At 43.8% G+C, this 18,477-nt stretch overlaps 1 protein-coding gene across 1 annotated transcript in view; it reads right to left on the bottom strand.

Moving 5' to 3' along the window:
- The window catches only part of LOC121538046 (laminin subunit alpha-5-like), a 224,751-nt gene that overhangs the window by 24,021 nt on the left and 182,253 nt on the right, over window positions 1-18,477 (bottom strand). The window contains exons 53-64 of the mRNA XM_045206924.1: window positions 16,122-16,295; window positions 15,298-15,494; window positions 14,717-14,833; window positions 14,275-14,426; window positions 13,977-14,118; window positions 13,617-13,722; window positions 13,450-13,457; window positions 13,235-13,340; window positions 12,874-13,059; window positions 5,952-6,094; window positions 5,189-5,368; window positions 3,200-3,339 (exon numbers count right to left, since the gene is read on the bottom strand). Coding sequence (XP_045062859.1) covers window positions 3,200-3,339; window positions 5,189-5,368; window positions 5,952-6,094; window positions 12,874-13,059; window positions 13,235-13,340; window positions 13,450-13,457; window positions 13,617-13,722; window positions 13,977-14,118; window positions 14,275-14,426; window positions 14,717-14,833; window positions 15,298-15,494; window positions 16,122-16,295 — 1,651 coding nt within the window. The remainder of the gene's footprint in view (window positions 1-3,199; window positions 3,340-5,188; window positions 5,369-5,951; window positions 6,095-12,873; window positions 13,060-13,234; window positions 13,341-13,449; window positions 13,458-13,616; window positions 13,723-13,976; window positions 14,119-14,274; window positions 14,427-14,716; window positions 14,834-15,297; window positions 15,495-16,121; window positions 16,296-18,477) is intronic.

Here is an 18,477-nt window from a genome sequence, read left to right as displayed (position 1 = left end):
AATGCACAAGCAGAGATCATCCGTTCCCAAACCACGTCTCACAAAGACACCACGGTTGGAACCAAAAATCTCAAATTTGGACTCCAGACCAAAGGACACATTTCCACCAGTCTAATGTCCATTGCTCGTGTTTCTTGGCCCAATCAAGTCTCTTCTTCTTATTGGTGTCCTTTAGTAGTGGTTTCTTTGCAGGAATTCGACCTTGAAGGCCTGATTCACACAGTCTCCTCTGAACAGTTGATGTTGTGATGTGTCTGTTACTTGAACTCTGTGAAGCATTTCTTTGGGCTGCAATTTCTGAGGCTCGTAAATCTAATGAACTTATCCCTCTGCAGCAGAGATAACTCTGGGTCTTCCATTCCTGTGGCGGTCCTCATGAGAGCCAATTTCATCACAGCGCTTGATGGTTTTTGCGACTGCACTTGAAGAAACTTTCAAAGTTCTTGAAACTTTTCGTATTGACTGCCTTCATGTCTTAAAGTAATGATGGACCATCGTTTCTATTTGCTTACTTGAGCTGTTCTTGCCATAATATTGACTTGGTCTTTTACCAAATAGGGCTATCTTCTGTATACCCCCCTACCTTGTCACAACACAACTGATTGGCGCAAACGCATTAAGGGTAGAAATTCCACGAATTCACTTTTAAGAAGGCACACCTGTTAATTGAAATGCAATCCTGGTGACTACCTCATGAAGCTGGTTGAGAGAATGCCAAGAGTGTGCAAAGCTGTCATCAAGGCAAAGGGTGGCTACTTGAAGAATCTCAAATATAAAATATATTTTGATTTGTTTAACACTTTTTTGGTTACTACATGATTCCATATCTGTTATTTCATAGTTTTGATGTCTTCACTATTATTCTACAATGTAGAAAGTAGTACAAAAAATAAAATAAAAAACCTTGAATGAGTAGGTGTTCTAAAACGTTTGACCGGTAGAATATGTCATTGACATTCACCCTCTGTGTACATCTAAGTGCAATACGTGCTGCTCTGTTCTGGACCAACTGCAATTTTCCTATGTCCTTCATTGCCGCACCTGACCACACAACTGGGCAGTAGTCCAGGTGCGACAAAACTAGGGCCTGTAGGTTGACTGAGATGTTAAGAAAAAAAAGCAAAGCCTTATCATGGACAGACCTCTTCACATTTTAGCAACCATTGACTTTCAGAAAGTATTCAGACCCCTTGACTTTTTCCACATTTTGTTACGTTACAGCCTTATTCTAAAATTGATTAAATTGTTTTTTTCCCCCTCATCAATCTACACAATATGCCCCATAATGAAAAATCAAAAACAAGTTTTTAGAAATTTTAGCAAATGTATTAAAAATATTACATTTACATAAGTATTCAGACCCTTTACTCAGTACTTAGTTGAAGCACCTTTGGCAACGATTACAGCATTGAGTCTTCTTGGGTATGACGCTACAAGCTTGGCACACCTGTATTTGGGGTGTTTCTCCCATTCTTCTCTGCAGATCCTCTCAAGCTCTGTCAGGTTGGAGGAGAGCGTCGCTGCACAGCTATTTTCAGGTTTCTCCAGAGATGTTCGATCGGGTTCAAAAGTCTGGGCTCTGGCTGGACCACTCAAGGACATTCAGAGACTTATCCCGAAGCCACTCCTGCATTATCTTGGCTGGCTGCTTAGGGTTGATGTCCTGTTGGAAGGTGAACCTTCGCCCCAGTCTGAGACCCTGGAGCAGGTTTTCTCCGTTCATCTTTCCCTCGATCGTGACTAGTCTCCCAGTCCCTGCCACTGAAAAACATCCCCACAGTATGATGCTGCCACCACCATGCTTCACCGTAGGGATGGTGCCAGGTTTCCTCCAGACGTGACGCTTGGCATTCAGGCCAAAGCGTTCAATCTTGGTTTCATCAGACCAGAGAATCTTGTTTCTCATGGTCTGAGAGTCTTTAGGTGCCTTTTGGCAAACTCCAAGTGGGGTGTCATGTGCATTTTACTGAGGAGTGGCTTCAGTCTGGCCACTCTACCATAAAGGCCTGATTGGTGGAGTGCTGCAGAGATGGTTGTCCTTCTGGAAGTTTCTCGGCGCTCTAGGGACAATTATTTTGACCTCATGGCTTGGTTTTTGCTCTGACATCAACTGTCAACTGTGGGACGTTATATAGACAGGTGTATGCCTATCCAAATAATTGAATTTACCACAGGTGGACTCCAATCAAATTGTAGAAACATCTCAAGGATGATCAATGGAAACAGGATGCACCTGAGCAAAACTTTTTCAACTGGTACCGGGGGATCTTTAGACGAGTCTTGTGAGGCCTGTGGGTATCCTAGAGCAAAACAACCGACATGTACTTGTTTGTGAGAGTCTCACCTTTCCCAATCTGTTCAGACACTACAGACACAAGTTGGCAGATTGTCTGTACCGACTTCAGACAAGTCCCAAGACACTTGTGGGGGCCATAGAGCAAAACAGAGAACACCATCGTGTTCGTGAGAGTCTCATCTTTCCATAGGTAATCATAATAGTTGGTACCCCAAACTGTTCGGAAGCTAAAGACGGATTTGTGAGAAGACCAATTTTTGGGATGTGTTATGGTCACCTTTCACTGCAGATGCGGAAGTGCGACATCGGTGGATGCGATTGATTGAGACACATCCAATGCAAAAAAAGCTAGCTTAAACAGACAGATTTGTATGGGGATTTTTTATTATTATGCTAATTGTATTTTCGCGGGGGGCGTGGACATCGACTCTAGGGGGTTAACATGATTTTTGAATGACTACCTCGTCTCTGTAACCCACACATACAATTATCTGTAAGGTCCCTCAGTCAAGCAGTGAATTTCAAACACAGATTAAACCAGGGAGGTTTTCCCTGTGGAAGGTAAAAACTTCAGTGGAAGGTAAAAACTGAAAACAATAATGACCCAAACCGTCTGCCCTGCGGTACACCAACTGAATTTGTATTAGAGAGGCTTCCATTAAAGAAAACCCTCAACGTTCTATTAGAGAGCGAGAAAGAGAGAGAGAGGGCAGGTTAACGTGGTGATAATGACAGAGGCAGTGATAGTGGAGGTGATTTGGAATGACACTCTCGTGATGATTTAGCCTGCCTGAGACTTGTAAGGCCAATTGTCGACTCTGAGGAATTCCTCTTGGTCTATTGGTGAAGACATTGGGTTCCCGATTGAGAACAAATTCAACCAATGACCGTGGCAGTAGTTACCTTTCCAGGACCACGTTGTTGAAATTGCCATCTGTTTGGACGTCCTCCTGCATCTCCACCTCAGCCGTGTCTCCACCCACATTGAAGAGCCAGTGCAGTCTCTGCCCTTCCAGCATCATTCCCAGGAACTCCTTACTGGACTACAGACATGAAACAGGAAACGCATCATTACTGGACTACAGACATGAAACAGGAAACACATCATTACTGGACTACAGACATGAAACAGGAAACGCATCATTACTGGACTACAGTGCCTTCAGAAAGCATTCACACCCCTTGACTTTTTCCGCATTTTGTTGTGTTACAAAGTGGGATCAAAATTGATTTAATTGTATACAATCTACACAAAATACTCTGTAATGTCAAAGTGGAAGTAACATTTGCATTTTTTGAATGAAAAATAAAACACTAATAAGATTAGGAAAAGCACACAGCTGTCTATATAAGGTCCCACAGTTGACAGTTCATGTCAGAGCAAAAACCAAGCCATGAGGACGAAGGAATTGTCCGAAGTGCTCCGAGACAGGATTGTGTCGAGGCACAGATCTAGGGAAGGGTACCAAAAAATGTCTGCAGCATTGAAGGTCCCAAGAACACAGTGGCCTCCATCATTCTTAAATGGAAGAAGTTTGGAACCACCAAGACTCTTCCTCGAGCTGGCCGCCCGGCCAAACTGAGCAATCGGGGGAGAAGGGCTTTGGTCAGGGAGGTGACCAAGAACCCGATGGTCACTCTGACAGAGCTCTAGAGCGCCTCTGTGGAGATGGGAGAACCTTCCAGAAGGACAACCGCTCAGGACCTCAGATTGGGGTGAAGGTTCACCTTCCAACAAGACAACGACCCTAAGCACACAGCCAAGACAACGCAGGAGTGGCTTCGGGACAAGTCTCTGAATGTCCTTGAGTCGCCCAGCCAAAGCCCAGACTTGAACCCGATCTAACATCTCTGGAGAGACCTGAAAATAGCTTTGCAGCGACACTCCCCATCCAACCTGACAGAGCTTGAGAGGATCTGCAGAGAAGAATGGGAGAAACTCCCCAAATACAGGTGTGCCAAGCTTGTAGCATCATACCCAAGAAGACTCGAGGCTGTAATCGTTGCCAAAGGTTCTTCAATAAAGTACTGAGTAAAGGGTCTGAATACTTATGTAAATGTGATATTTCCGTTTTTTTTTTAAAATAAATTTGCAAAAATGTTTAAAAACCAGTTTTTGCTTTATCATTATGGGGTATTGTGTGTAAATTGATGAGGTAAAAAAAACCCGATTTAATCAATTTTAGAATAAGGCTGTAACGTTACAAAATGTGGAAAATGGTCTAGGGGTCTGAATACTTTCCGAATGCACTGTAGGAAAGACACTTCAGAACAAACTTCCTTTAGATTTTTTCTGTTGTTCCATGTAGTGAATCTGTTCTTCAATTACATTTACATTTTAGTCATTTAGCAGACGCTCTTATCCAGAGCGACTTACAGGAGCAATTAGGGTTAAGTGCCTTGCTAAAGGGCACATCGGCAGATTTTTCACCTAGTCGGCTCGGGGATTAGAACCAGAGACCTTTCGGTTACTGGCACAACGCTCTTAACCACTAAGCTACCTGCCGCCCCTTCAATGCGTTTGTAGCAGTAAAGCCAAATAAAAAGTTTATCAAATAATTTTTGTATACGTTTTATTGATACTTCAAAGGGTCTTTAAATTCAAAATCAAATAGCAAAATTATCCTTGGTATGACCTTCTTAAAACAATTCCATATAGTTTATGGATAAAGATGTCTAAAGGTAAACACAGTCTTGGGGAGCATTTTCATGAATACGTCATTATAAATGCAAAAAAATAAAAATACTTACGTCAATTATTCTCTGTCCCACAGTATGCGTGTAAGATAACAGCATTTATTATTTTATTTGGTATTTTCTTATGACATGAGGTCTATTTGTGTGAAAGAACTGTTTAATAATAATAATAATAATAATAATAATAATACTTACGTCCTTGTTTCCGAGGTAGAAGACAAACTGTTTGTCTGGTTGGTCCTGTCTGCGGGCGCGTGAGGCCTCGGGCAGGGTGATGTAGAACTTGAGGGAGGTGTAGGCTGCCAGGTCTGCCAGGTTACTGGGGGTACGCACCTGCACACCCGATGTCCCGTTGAACTTGACAGGTACGCTCACCTGAGAGGGAGAAGAAGAGAGGAAAAATAAACGGGGTCGTCATCGATATGTATGTTGATGTAACTGTTCATGTAACCATAGAAGATAGATGTTCTAAACGTTGGAGGCGGCTTATGGTAGAGAAATTAACATTAAATTATCTGGCAACAGCTCCGGTGGACATTCTTGCAGTTAGCATGCCAATTGCACACTCCCTAAAAACTTGAGACATCTGTGGCATTGTGTTGTGTGACAAATCTGCACACTTTAGAGTGGTCTTTTATTGTCCCCAGCACAAGGTGCACCTGTGTAACGATCATGCTGTTTAATCAGCTTCTTGATATGCCACACCTGTCAGGTGGATGGATTATCTTGGCAAAGGAGAAATGCTCACTAACAGGGATGTAAGCAAATATGTGCACAAAATCTGAGAGAAATAAACTTTTGGTGAGTATGAAACATTTCTGGGATCTTTTATTTCAGCTCATGAAACAACACTTTAGATGTTGCCTTTATATTTTTGTTCAGTATAATTACAGGTAGCATACAGTATGTATTCATATTGCGGGCCTGGGCTATGTTTGTCCTGTGTGAGCCACCATACCTTGCTGGCGGCCTTGCGGGCCTCTGCGATGAGCTGTCTGATCCTGAGGATGTTCTCTGAGATGTTGGGCATCTGGGCTGAGTGGTTCTGCAGCTTGTCCAGCTTCTTCATCAGTATTGGGATGGCCTCGCCCAACATACCCACTGGAGGGACACACACAGACAGAAATGTTCTGTCAGTCTACTCATTTAATCAGACTTGAGCAAATGTTTCTTAATTGAGCACGTCTCTTACATGATCAGAGAAGCAAAGGTTTTCTACCTTGAACAATGGCCTAGTAAACTTTATATTCAAGCCAGGACATTTAGGGAAAGGGAAAGGGGGACCTAGTCAGTTGCAAAATGTGTCTTCCGCATTTAAACCCAACCCCTCTGAATTTAGTCTACCAATTCAAGAAGACCTTAACAAATCTCTACACACCACTGTATGAAAATCAACCCTTATAAACTATAATAGCAATATTCTAAATGGAAGTCAAGCTAGCGTCCCTGGCCTCTGTATGACCTACTGTCTAGCTAATAGTATCTAGTGGTCCAACCAGACCTACTGTCTAATAGTATCTAGTGGTCCAACCAGACCTACTGTCTAATAGTATCTAGTGGTCCAACCAGACCTACTGTCTAGTGATCCAACCAGACCTACTGTCTAATAGTATCTAGTGGTCCAACCAGACCTACTGTCTAATAGTATCTAGTGGTCCAACCAGACCTACTGTCTAATAGTATCTAGTGGTCCAACCAGACCTACTGTCTAATAGTATCTAGTGGTCCAACCAGACCTACTGTCTAATAGTATCTAGTGGTCCAACCAGACCTACTGTCTAATAGTATCTAGTGGTCCAACCAGACCTACTGTCTAATGGTATCTAGTGGTCCAACCAGACCTACTGTCTAATAGTATCTAGTGGTCCAACCAGACCTACTGTCTAATAGTATCTAGTGGTCCAACCAGACCTACTGTCTAATAGTATCTAGTGGTCCAACCAGACCTACTGTCTAATGGTCCAACCAGACCTACTGTCTAATGGTCCAACCAGACCTACTGTCTAATAGTATCTAGTGGTCCAACCAGACCTACTGTCTAATAGTATCTAGTGGTCCAACCAGACCTACTGTCTAGTGGTCCAACCAGACCTACTGTCTAATAGTATCTAGTGGTCCAACCAGACCTACTGTCTAATAGTATCTAGTGGTCCAACCAGACCTACTGTCTAATAGTATCTAGTGGTCCAACCAGACCTACTGTCTAATGGTCCAACCAGACCTACTGTCTAATAGTATCTAGTGGTCCAACCAGACCTACTGTCTAATAGTATCTAGTGGTCCAACCAGACCTACTGTCTAATAGTATCTAGTGGTCCAACCAGACCTACTGTCTAATAGTATCTAGTGGTCCAACCAGACCTACTGTCTAATAGTATCTAGTGGTCCAACCAGACCTACTGTCTAATAGTATCTAGTGGTCCAACCAGACCTACTGTCTAATAGTATCTAGTGGTCCAACCAGACCTACTGTCTAATGGTCCAACCAGACCTACTGTCTAATATTATCTAGTGGTCCAACCAGACCTACTGTCTAATAGTATCTAGTGGTCCAACCAGACCTACTGTCTAATAGTATCTAGTGGTCCAACCAGACCTACTGTCTAATAGTATCTAGTGGTCCAACCAGACCTACTGTCTAATAGTATCTAGTGGTCCAACCAGACCTACTGTCTAATAGTATCTAGTGGTCCAACCAGACCTACTGTCTAATAGTATCTAGTGGTCCAACCAGACCTACTGTCTAGTGGTCCAACCAGACCTACTGTCTAATAGTATCTAGTGGTCCAACCAGACCTACTGTCTAATGGTCCAACCAGACCTACTGTCTAATAGTATCTAGTGGTCCAACCAGACCTACTGTCTAATAGTATCTAGTGGTCCAACCAGACCTACTGTCTAATAGTATCTAGTGGTCCAACCAGACCTACTGTCTAATAGTATCTAGTGGTCCAACCAGACCTACTGTCTAATAGTATCTAGTGGTCCAACCAGACCTACTGTCTAGTGGTCCAACCAGACCTACTGTCTAATGGTATCTAGTGGTCCAACCAGACCTACTGTCTAATAGTATCTAGTGGTCCAACCAGACCTACTGTCTAATAGTATCTAGTGGTCCAACCAGACCTACTGTCTAGTGGTCCAACCAGACCTACTGTCTAATGGTATCTAGTGGTCCAACCAGACCTACTGTCTAATAGTATCTAGTGGTCCAACCAGACCTACTGTCTAATAGTATCTAGTGGTCCAACCAGACCTACTGTCTAATAGTATCTAGTGGTCCAACCAGACCTACTGTCTAATAGTATCTAGTGGTCCAACCAGACCTACTGTCTAGTGGTCCAACCAGACCTACTGTCTAATGGTATCTAGTGGTCCAACCAGACCTACTGTCTAATGGTATCTAGTGGTCCAACCAGACCTACTGTCTAATAGTATCTAGTGGTCCAACCAGACCTACTGTCTAATAGTATCTAGTGGTCCAACCAGACCTACTGTCTAATAGTATCTAGTGGTCCAACCAGACCTACTGTCTAATAGTATCTAGTGGTCCAACCAGACCTACTGTCTAGTGGTCCAACCAGACCTACTGTCTAATAGTGTCTAGTGGTCCAACCAGACCTACTGTCTAATAGTATCTAGTGGTCCAACCAGACCTACTGTCTAATAGTATCTAGTGGTCCAACCAGACCTACTGTCTAATAGTATCTAGTGGTCCAACCAGACCTACTGTCTAATAGTATCTAGTGGTCCAACCAGACCTACTGTCTAATAGTATCTAGTGGTCCAACCAGACCTACTGTCTAATAGTATCTAGTGGTCCAACCAGACCTACTGTCTAATAGTATCTAGTGGTCCAACCAGACCTACTGTCTAATAGTATCTAGTGGTCCAACCAGACCTACTGTCTAATAGTATCTAGTGGTCCAACCAGACCTACTGTCTAATAGTATCTAGTGGTCCAACCAGACCTACTGTCTAATGGTATCTAGTGGTCCAACCAGACCTACTGTCTAATAGTATCTAGTGGTCCAACCAGACCTACTGTCTAATAGTATCTAGTGGTCCAACCAGACCTACTGTCTAATGGTATCTAGTGGTCCAACCAGACCTACTGTCTAATAGTATCTAGTGGTCCAACCAGACCTACTGTCTAATAGTATCTAGTGGTCCAACCAGACCTACTGTCTAATAGTATCTAGTGGTCCAACCAGACCTACTGTCTAATAGTATCTAGTGGTCCAACCAGACCTACTGTCTAATAGTATCTAGTGGTCCAACCAGACCTACTGTCTAGTGGTCCAACCAGACCTACTGTCTAATAGTATCTAGTGGTCCAACCAGACCTACTGTCTAGTGGTCCAACCAGACCTACTGTCTAATAGTATCTAGTGGTCCAACCAGACCTACTGTCTAATAGTATCTAGTGGTCCAACCAGACCTACTGTCTAATGGTATCTAGTGGTCCAACCAGACCTACTGTCTAATAGTATCTAGTGGTCCAACCAGACCTACTGTCTAGTGGTCCAACCAGACCTACTGTCTAATAGTATCTAGTGGTCCAACCAGACCTACTGTCTAATAGTATCTAGTGGTCCAACCAGACCTACTGTCTAGTGGTCCAACCAGACCTACTGTCTAATAGTATCTAGTGGTCCAACCAGACCTACTGTCTAGTGGTCCAACCAGACCTACTGTCTAATAGTATCTAATGGTCCAACCAGACCTACTGTCTAATAGTATCTAGTGGTCCAACCAGACCTACTGTCTAGTGGTCCAACCAGACCTACTGTCTAGTGGTCCAACCAGACCTACTGTCTAATAGTATCTAGTGGTCCAACCAGACCTACTGTCTAATGGTCCAACCAGACCTACTGTCTAGTGGTCCAACCAGACCTACTGTCTAATAGTATCTAGTGGTCCAACCAGACCTACTGTCTAATAGTATCTAGTGGTCCAACCAGACCTACTGTCTAATAGTATCTAGTGGTCCAACCAGACCTACTGTCTAGTGGTCCAACCAGACCTACTGTCTAATAGTATCTAATGGTCCAACCAGACCTACTGTCTAATAGTATCTAGTGGTCCAACCAGACCTACTGTCTAATGTCCAACCAGCCTATCTAGTGGTCCAACCAGACCTACTGTCTGTCTAATGGTCCAACCAGACCTACTGTCTAATAGTATATAGTGGTCCAACCAGACCTACTGTCTAATAGTATCTAGTGGTCCAACCAGACCTACTGTCTAATAGTATCTAGTGGTCCAACCAGACCTACTGTCTAATAGTATCTAGTGGTCCAACCAGACCTACTGTCTAATAGTATCTAGTGGTCCAACCAGACCTACTGTCTAGTGGTCCAACCAGACCTACTGTCTAATAGTGTCTAGTGGTCCAACCAGACCTACTGTCTAATAGTATCTAGTGGTCCAACCAGACCTACTGTCTAATAGTATCTAGTGGTCCAACCAGACCTACTGTCTAATAGTATCTAGTGGTCCAACCAGACCTACTGTCTAATAGTATCTAGTGGTCCAACCAGACCTACTGTCTAATAGTATCTAGTGGTCCAACCAGACCTACTGTCTAATAGTATCTAGTGGTCCAACCAGACCTACTGTCTAATAGTATCTAGTGGTCCAACCAGACCTACTGTCTAATAGTATCTAGTGGTCCAACCAGACCTACTGTCTAATAGTATCTAGTGGTCCAACCAGACCTACTGTCTAATAGTATCTAGTGGTCCAACCAGACCTACTGTCTAATGGTATCTAGTGGTCCAACCAGACCTACTGTCTAATAGTATCTAGTGGTCCAACCAGACCTACTGTCTAATAGTATCTAGTGGTCCAACCAGACCTACTGTCTAATGGTATCTAGTGGTCCAACCAGACCTACTGTCTAATAAGTGGTCCAACCAGACCTACTGTCTAATAGTATCTAGTGGTCCAACCAGACCTACTGTCTAATAGTATCTAGTGGTCCAACCAGACCTACTGTCTAATAGTATCTAGTGGTCCAACCAGACCTACTGTCTAATAGTATCTAGTGGTCCAACCAGACCTACTGTCTAGTGGTCCAACCAGACCTACTGTCTAATAGTATCTAGTGGTCCAACCAGACCTACTGTCTAATAGTATCTAGTGGTCCAACCAGACCTACTGTCTAATGGTACGGGTCCAACCAGACCTACTGTCTAATAGTATCTAGTGGTCCAACCAGACCTACTGTCTAGTGGTCCAACCAGACCTACTGTCTAATAGTATCTAGTGGTCCAACCAGACCTACTGTCTAATAGTATCTAGTGGTCCAACCAGACCTACTGTCTAGTGGTCCAACCAGACCTACTGTCTAATAGTATCTAGTGGTCCAACCAGACCTACTGTCTAGTGGTCCAACCAGACCTACTGTCTAATAGTATCTAGTGGTCCAACCAGACCTACTGTCTAATAGTATCTAGTGGTCCAACCAGACCTACTGTCTAGTGGTCCAACCAGACCTACTGTCTAGTGGTCCAACCAGACCTACTGTCTAATAGTATCTAGTGGTCCAACCAGACCTACTGTCTAATGGTCCAACCAGACCTACTGTCTAGTGGTCCAACCAGACCTACTGTCTAATAGTATCTAGTGGTCCAACCAGACCTACTGTCTAATAGTATCTAGTGGTCCAACCAGACCTACTGTCTAATAGTATCTAGTGGTCCAACCAGACCTACTGTCTAGTGGTCCAACCAGACCTACTGTCTAATAGTATCTAATGGTCCAACCAGACCTACTGTCTAATAGTATCTAGTGGTCCAACCAGACCTACTGTCTAATGGTCCAACCAGACCTACTGTCTAGTGGTCCAACCAGACCTTCTGTCTGTCTAATGGTCCAACCAGACCTACTGTCTAATAGTATCTAGTGGTCCAACCAGACCTACTGTCTAATAGTATCTAGTGGTCCAACCAGACCTACTGTCTAATAGTATCTAGTGGTCCAACCAGACCTACTGTCTAATAGTATCTAGTGGTCCAACCAGACCTACTGTCTAATAGTATCTAGTGGTCCAACCAGACCTACTGTCTAGTGGTCCAACCAGACCTACTGTCTAATAGTATCTAATGGTCCAACCAGACCTACTGTCTAATAGTATCTAGTGGTCCAACCAGACCTACTGTCTAATGGTCCAACCAGACCTACTGTCTAGTGGTCCAACCAGACCTACTGTCTAGTGGTCCAACCAGACCTACTGTCTAATAGTATCTAGTGGTCCAACCAGACCTACTGTCTAATAGTATCTAGTGGTCCAACCAGACCTACTGTCTAATAGTATCTAGTGGTCCAACCAGACCTACTGTCTAATAGTATCTAGTGGTCCAACCAGACCTACTGTCTAGTGGTCCAACCAGACCTACTGTCTAATAGTATCTAGTGGTCCAACCAGACCTACTGTCTAATAGTATCTAGTGGTCCAACCAGACCTACTGTCTAATAGTATCTAGTGGTCCAACCAGACCTACTGTCTAATAGTATCTAGTGGTCCAACCAGACCTACTGTCTAATAGTATCTAGTGGTCCAACCAGACCTACTGTCTAATAGTATCTAGTGGTCCAACCAGACCTACTGTCTAATAGTATCTAGTGGTCCAACCAGACCTACTGTCTAATAGTATCTAGTGGTCCAACCAGACCTACTGTCTAATAGTATCTAGTGGTCCAACCAGACCTACTGTCTAATAGTATCTAGTGGTCCAACCAGACCTACTGTCTAGTGGTCCAACCAGACCTACTGTCTAATAGTTTCTAGTGGTCCAACCAGACCTACTGTCTAATAGTATCTAGTGGTCCAACCAGACCTACTATCTAGAAGTGACTAGTGGTTGAAGACCTACCAGAGTTGTTGGCCTCTAGGAAGGCCTTGTTGAAGCCACTGTTGGTGGTGTTGGCGTCTCCATACTGCTGCTGCCATTGGTCCAGCTGCTCCTTGATAGGGGCCAGGGTGTCCTCCACACTCGCTGCTGTACTGTTGGCCTGCTCGGCTGCTGCTTTAGCCTCCTCAATGTCATTAGCGGTCTCCTCTGGGGAAGGGAGAGAGAACAGAGGTGTGGGTTGGGGGTCAAGGGTCAGGATTAGGATCATTGTGTCCTCTAACCGGGTTAAGGTGTGAGTAACATTTGTTTGTGTACAACAAGTGTGAGTATAGATACATTGTTTTTCGCAATAGATCTCCTGTTTATCCCTGGCCTTACTTACCTCTGCTGAAGTTGAGGCTACTCTGCACCATCTCTAGGTCCTTCAGTAGAGTCTCCTGTTTATCCCTGGCCTCATCCAGACGAGTCTTAGCATCCAGGAGCTGGGGCTTTCAGATCTGACAAGCAGAGACAGAATATTATGCTATGAAAAGGTACGCACTTTCTCTTGCTGTTAAAGGAAATGTACACAACAACAACAACCATTCAGCACCATACGTCTGGGCCTGTGTTCAAAAACCGTCCCAGGGCAAGAGTGCTGATCTAGTAACATATCCCTGTCCATATCATCTTATTCGTTACAACCTAAAAGGCAAGCCGATCCGAAATCAACCCTCCTGTTTGTGAATACGGCCCTGAGGAAACAAAATGCATCGAGCTCTCACCATTACTGAGCTCTTCCTGTCGTTTGACAGCCTGGTTCACCAGTTCAATACTGTGGTTCCTCAGACCGTTCGCTATCTGGCTCAGGTCCTCCTGATCCTGTACGCTCTACACACATCAACAAACATCAACATCAACAAACATATGTTAGCTTCTTCCAGGCCCATCGTGGCAATGTTAAGGCGCCACACTTTACGCATCTACTGTAATGCCGTTTCTATGGGTCTTAGTGTCTTTTGTGTGTGCTTTGTCATGGTCCTCACAATGTAGGAAATATATATGTGTGTGTGTGTGTGTGTGTGTGTGTGTGTGTGTGTGTGTGTGTGTGTGTGTGTGTGTGTGTGTGTGTTTATTGCTGTTACCGCCAGTGTGTCCATAGCAGCCTTGTTGGCCTTGTCGGCAGCAATCTCAGCATCTCTGACCCCGTCGATGATATTGGTGTAGGCGCGGGACGCGTTCACCGCTCGCTGGATGAAACCATCCTTGTTGGTGTTGGAGATCACACTGCAACCACAGAGGAGAAAAAAACAAAACATGAAGCCTAGTGCTAGATATCTAACAATTCCGATCAATCAATTAATCAAACAACCAACAGACCAAACAACCAACCGATCAATCAACCAACATACCAACTGACCGATCAGACAATCAACTCCTCACCTGGAGAGGTTCATGGCCAGCTCATTGAGTAGCTCAGCATGGTTCTCTGCCTCCTCCACCAGGGGTATCTTACTGACGGAGGAAAACCTCTGCACCTTCTCTGCCAAGGCCATCCTGGCACCGTCCAGCTGGGCCGCCAGACGCTCATAGTCCTAGAAGGAGAGAGCAAGTTTTAGTAAGGGGTTAACCTCGTCACCACGCATGGAGGAAGTCTGGTGCAGAAAAAGAGAGAGGAGATTATTATTTATTTTTTTACTGTACAATGGTACAGTAATCAGAGTTCTTAATCAGATGTGCAAGGTTTGTCAGGGACTTGTCTCTTTTTGTTTCAACTAAGGACACAAAAGGGATTTTTTTGTTGTATTTGAACTGTGTCCCTTATGAACCCCTAGTGTTTAGACTAGAAAAGCCGTGATGAGGTTTGAAGATGTTAGGGCCTCACCTCCTTGGAGTCGTGCAGCATAGACAGCATGTTGTTGACGGTGGCCACGTCATCTTCCGCCATCTGCAGGAGATCCTCCACCTCCTTGTTCTTCACATTCAGCTCATCCACTTTTTTCTGCGGAGAGAAAAAACAACATGAAGAGAGAATACTGCAGGTGAATAGAGTTCAATATGTAAAAAAAGGATGTCGGTGTCAGATTGTGATGAACTCTCATACTGCTTTCCTGTGTGTGTGTGTGTGTGTGTGTGTGTGTGTGTGTGTGTGTGTGTGTTCACTGCATGCAGTGTATATGTGTGTCTTTCAGTGGTATGTGTGTGTGTTCGATCCTCGCTTTTCCAGTGTACACACACACACACACACACACACACACGGATAGAAAAACAACTTTTTTTGTTGTTGTTTTATTTTTACTTTTTTTGTTAAAAATAAATGCACTGTTGGTTAAGGGCTGTAAGTAAGCATTTCACTGTAATGTCTGCACCTGTTGTATTCGGCGCATGTGACCAATAAAATTTGATTTGATTTGATTTGATTTGATTTGAAAAAAGTGTGTGTCCATCTCTGCATGTGTGTGTTACCTGGCCCTCCCCCAGCCTCTTCTCATTAACAGCGTTAGTATCGGAGGCGAGGGCGGTGTTGTTAACCGCCTGGTTCAGAGCGTCCCTCAGGTCCATCAGTTGGTCGTGGAACTTCCCAAGACGCTCCCTGATGTCCTTCACCAAGCTCTTGTTCTCCAACACACGACTCAGCAGCTGGTCTTTCACCTTCTCCAGCACTAGAGAAAATAAAACACACCTTTAGTTTTACAATCAGAAGGTCTCCTCCTAAGGAATCCTGAATACAAAAGCACTACAAGCAATATGTCTCATATGGACAGATGTGTGACCAAAAGGCTCTGCATGGTCAATCCCAATGTCTGAAGTGGCCGTACAGCATTTACTGCGATGCAGCCTCCGCAGACGTCAGGGCTTTCATACTTCTTGCGCTTAGCGGAACAGAGCAGAGCTATTGTGAAGGATGTTGTCAAGGAAGTGAGTTCGAGTTTATACAGGACGTACTGCCCCCCACCTACCGTCAACCAATCATGTCAATGCGGAGCTATACGGCACAATCGTATTGTTCCGAAATTTGAGAGCCGCACGGCGACGCGGTACGGAGCTTGATTTGGCCTCTGCATGCCTTCGGAGGCTCCGCAATTGCGTCACACCATCCATGCGAAGCCTCCGACCACATTATCGGATCAAGCATAAATTGGCTTTTAGAAACATAGTACTTCCTGGTTATGGATCGGTCCTGGTTATGGATCGGTACACTCAAAATGACCACCTGCCCACCCATCAGAGATCATTGACTTGAATGGGGATTCCCGCTCTAGTAATTATATTTCTAAAGTGTGACTCACGTTTCTCAGCCTCGGACAGCTCTCTGTCGGCTATCTTCTTCTGGCCGACACAGCTCTTGAATCTCATCTCTCTCAGCATGGCCTCCGCCTGCTGTATCTTCTCAGAGAGACCTTCCTCCTCCTGCTCCACTTCTGTCTCATTCAGACCCGTACGCTTCGCCTGCAGCATGAGGTCTGGATAGGCAGAGAGAGAGAGTGAGAGAGAGCGAGAGAGAGAGACAACATCTGTATTATATACACTGAGTGTACAAAACATTAGGAACACCTTCCTAATATTGAGTTGCACCCCCTTATGCCCTCAGAACAGCCTCAATTCGTTGGATACAAGGTGTCGAAAGCGTTCCACAGGGATGCTGGCCCATGTTGACTCCAATCCAATGCTTTCCACAGTTGTGTCAAGTTGGCTGGATGTCCTTCTTGGTGGACCATTCTTGATACATACTAGGAAACTGTTGAGCATGAAAAACCCAGCAGCATTGCAGTTCTTGACACACTCAAACCGGTGCGCCAGGCACCTACCATCATACCCCGTTCAAAGACACTTAAATATTTTGTCTTGCCCCATTCACCCTTCTTTAACCTGTCTCCTCCTCTTCATCTACACCGATTGAAGTGGATTTAACAAGTGACATCAATAAGGGATCATAGCTTTCACCTGGATTCACCTGGTCAGTGCATGTCACTCAGTTTTTGTTGTATGGTCTGTATATATATATAGTCTGATGCAGACTCATATGGTTCTCCTGCAGCATTAGGTCTGTATATATAGTGTGATGCAGACTCTCTCAAGCACCAATGCATGATTCCAGATATTTTGATGTGCCACCTAAACCAGTGATTGTCATGAATTTGGGGTTTGACAACTAGGCAATTGTTGTTATTATTTTTCAATCAAAACAGGGTTCCAGAATTCTGCAGATTTTTTTTTGCTCAATAGACATTGATTTGTCTACATATTTTTGGGCACTAATATCACTTTTGCTAATTCATTTTGGGGCCGGGTAATTGATATATAACTGTCAATTTAATGTATTGGCCTATGCACCCACTTTGAATGGCTGACGTGAGTGCCCTTTGTTCAACAGTGATTGCTTTCAATATAGTGTTTTTTTATTTTTTTAAATATTGTGCAATCAGAAAACATTTCACAAATGAGGGAGACAGAAACTTCACTGCTTCAAAGCAGCCAGCGGAACTCTGTGGTCCAGACGACTGTCTTATTGACCAGTAGGCCAGATGTAAACGTTTTGGAAGCCTTAAGCCTTCCGCATGATTCGGTTTGGCTTCCGCATGAACTCAGCTAGGCGAACTGAACGAGTGTGCTCACATACCCCCTTCAAAGACCTTTGCTTGAGAAACAAGAAAAAAAAAACTGCAATAGTACTGTTTGTCCATCTTGAGACACCGTAGCCAGTATACACTTCCTCAAAATAGTCAGAATTAATCTAAAATAATTTTCAAGGTTTTGTCGAGGCGATCTTAGTCGCGCAATTTTACATCTAACTAAGATGTTTGGTGCAGTAATTTCTCCCAAATGTTATTTGGCATGAAAACGATTTGTTTCTCATTGAATGACAACAAACACTTCATTGTAGAATCCCTACCGTTGACCAATCACCGATGAAGGGGCGTAGGCTACTGACTTCGGGCCACCTACTTTGTCTCGACTCTTGAAAAAAATATTGTTTGCACGAACAGCCGAATAAAACCCGAACAAACAAACAAACAAACAAAAAACATCACAAAATGTTGTCATAATTTATGCACAAACTGCTTCCGAACTGTTTTCGGATGGAAAGCATGTGGACGCCTTAATCCCAGTTACATGTAATCCATTACTACCGAACCTAATTGAGGGATGGATGAGACAACTCTGATCAACCAAAATATATAAATATGTAGAGTAGCAATCGGTCCTTGTGTTTTGTGGGTGCACTTCGTAACAACCAAATGAGACATCAGACGACCCAGATGTACAATATGAGCTCAGGTGCTGGTTCCAGGGGCCATATATGTTTTCACAGCGAGGGAAAATTCTTAGTGGATTTAAAGAGAGGTTCTCTATACATTAATGTCTATAGAGAGCAATAGTAATGGCATCTTTTTGTAGGCCCTAAATCTCCCATAGTTCGTTGCTCAAAGCCTAATGGCGAAATGAAAGGGATTTTTGTAGGGTTTTTGAATAAACGCCGAAAATAAGGTCTGTGGTAAACACAGGCTTAGGATTTCTTATACTGTTTGTTCTATGTGATAATCTTCATCAGCTAACGTCACTTTTTTTGTTAATTTTTAAAAGCGTTTATGTATTCAAAACAAGCACATTTTACATTGACCAGAAGCTCTTATCCAGAGCAAA

This window comes from Coregonus clupeaformis, chromosome 24 (assembly GCF_020615455.1).
Source record: "Coregonus clupeaformis isolate EN_2021a chromosome 24, ASM2061545v1, whole genome shotgun sequence".
Taxonomy (NCBI): domain Eukaryota; kingdom Metazoa; phylum Chordata; class Actinopteri; order Salmoniformes; family Salmonidae; genus Coregonus; species Coregonus clupeaformis.
The sequence above is the reverse complement of the archived record's forward strand: the minus strand, read 5'-3'. Positions and strand labels throughout refer to the sequence as shown.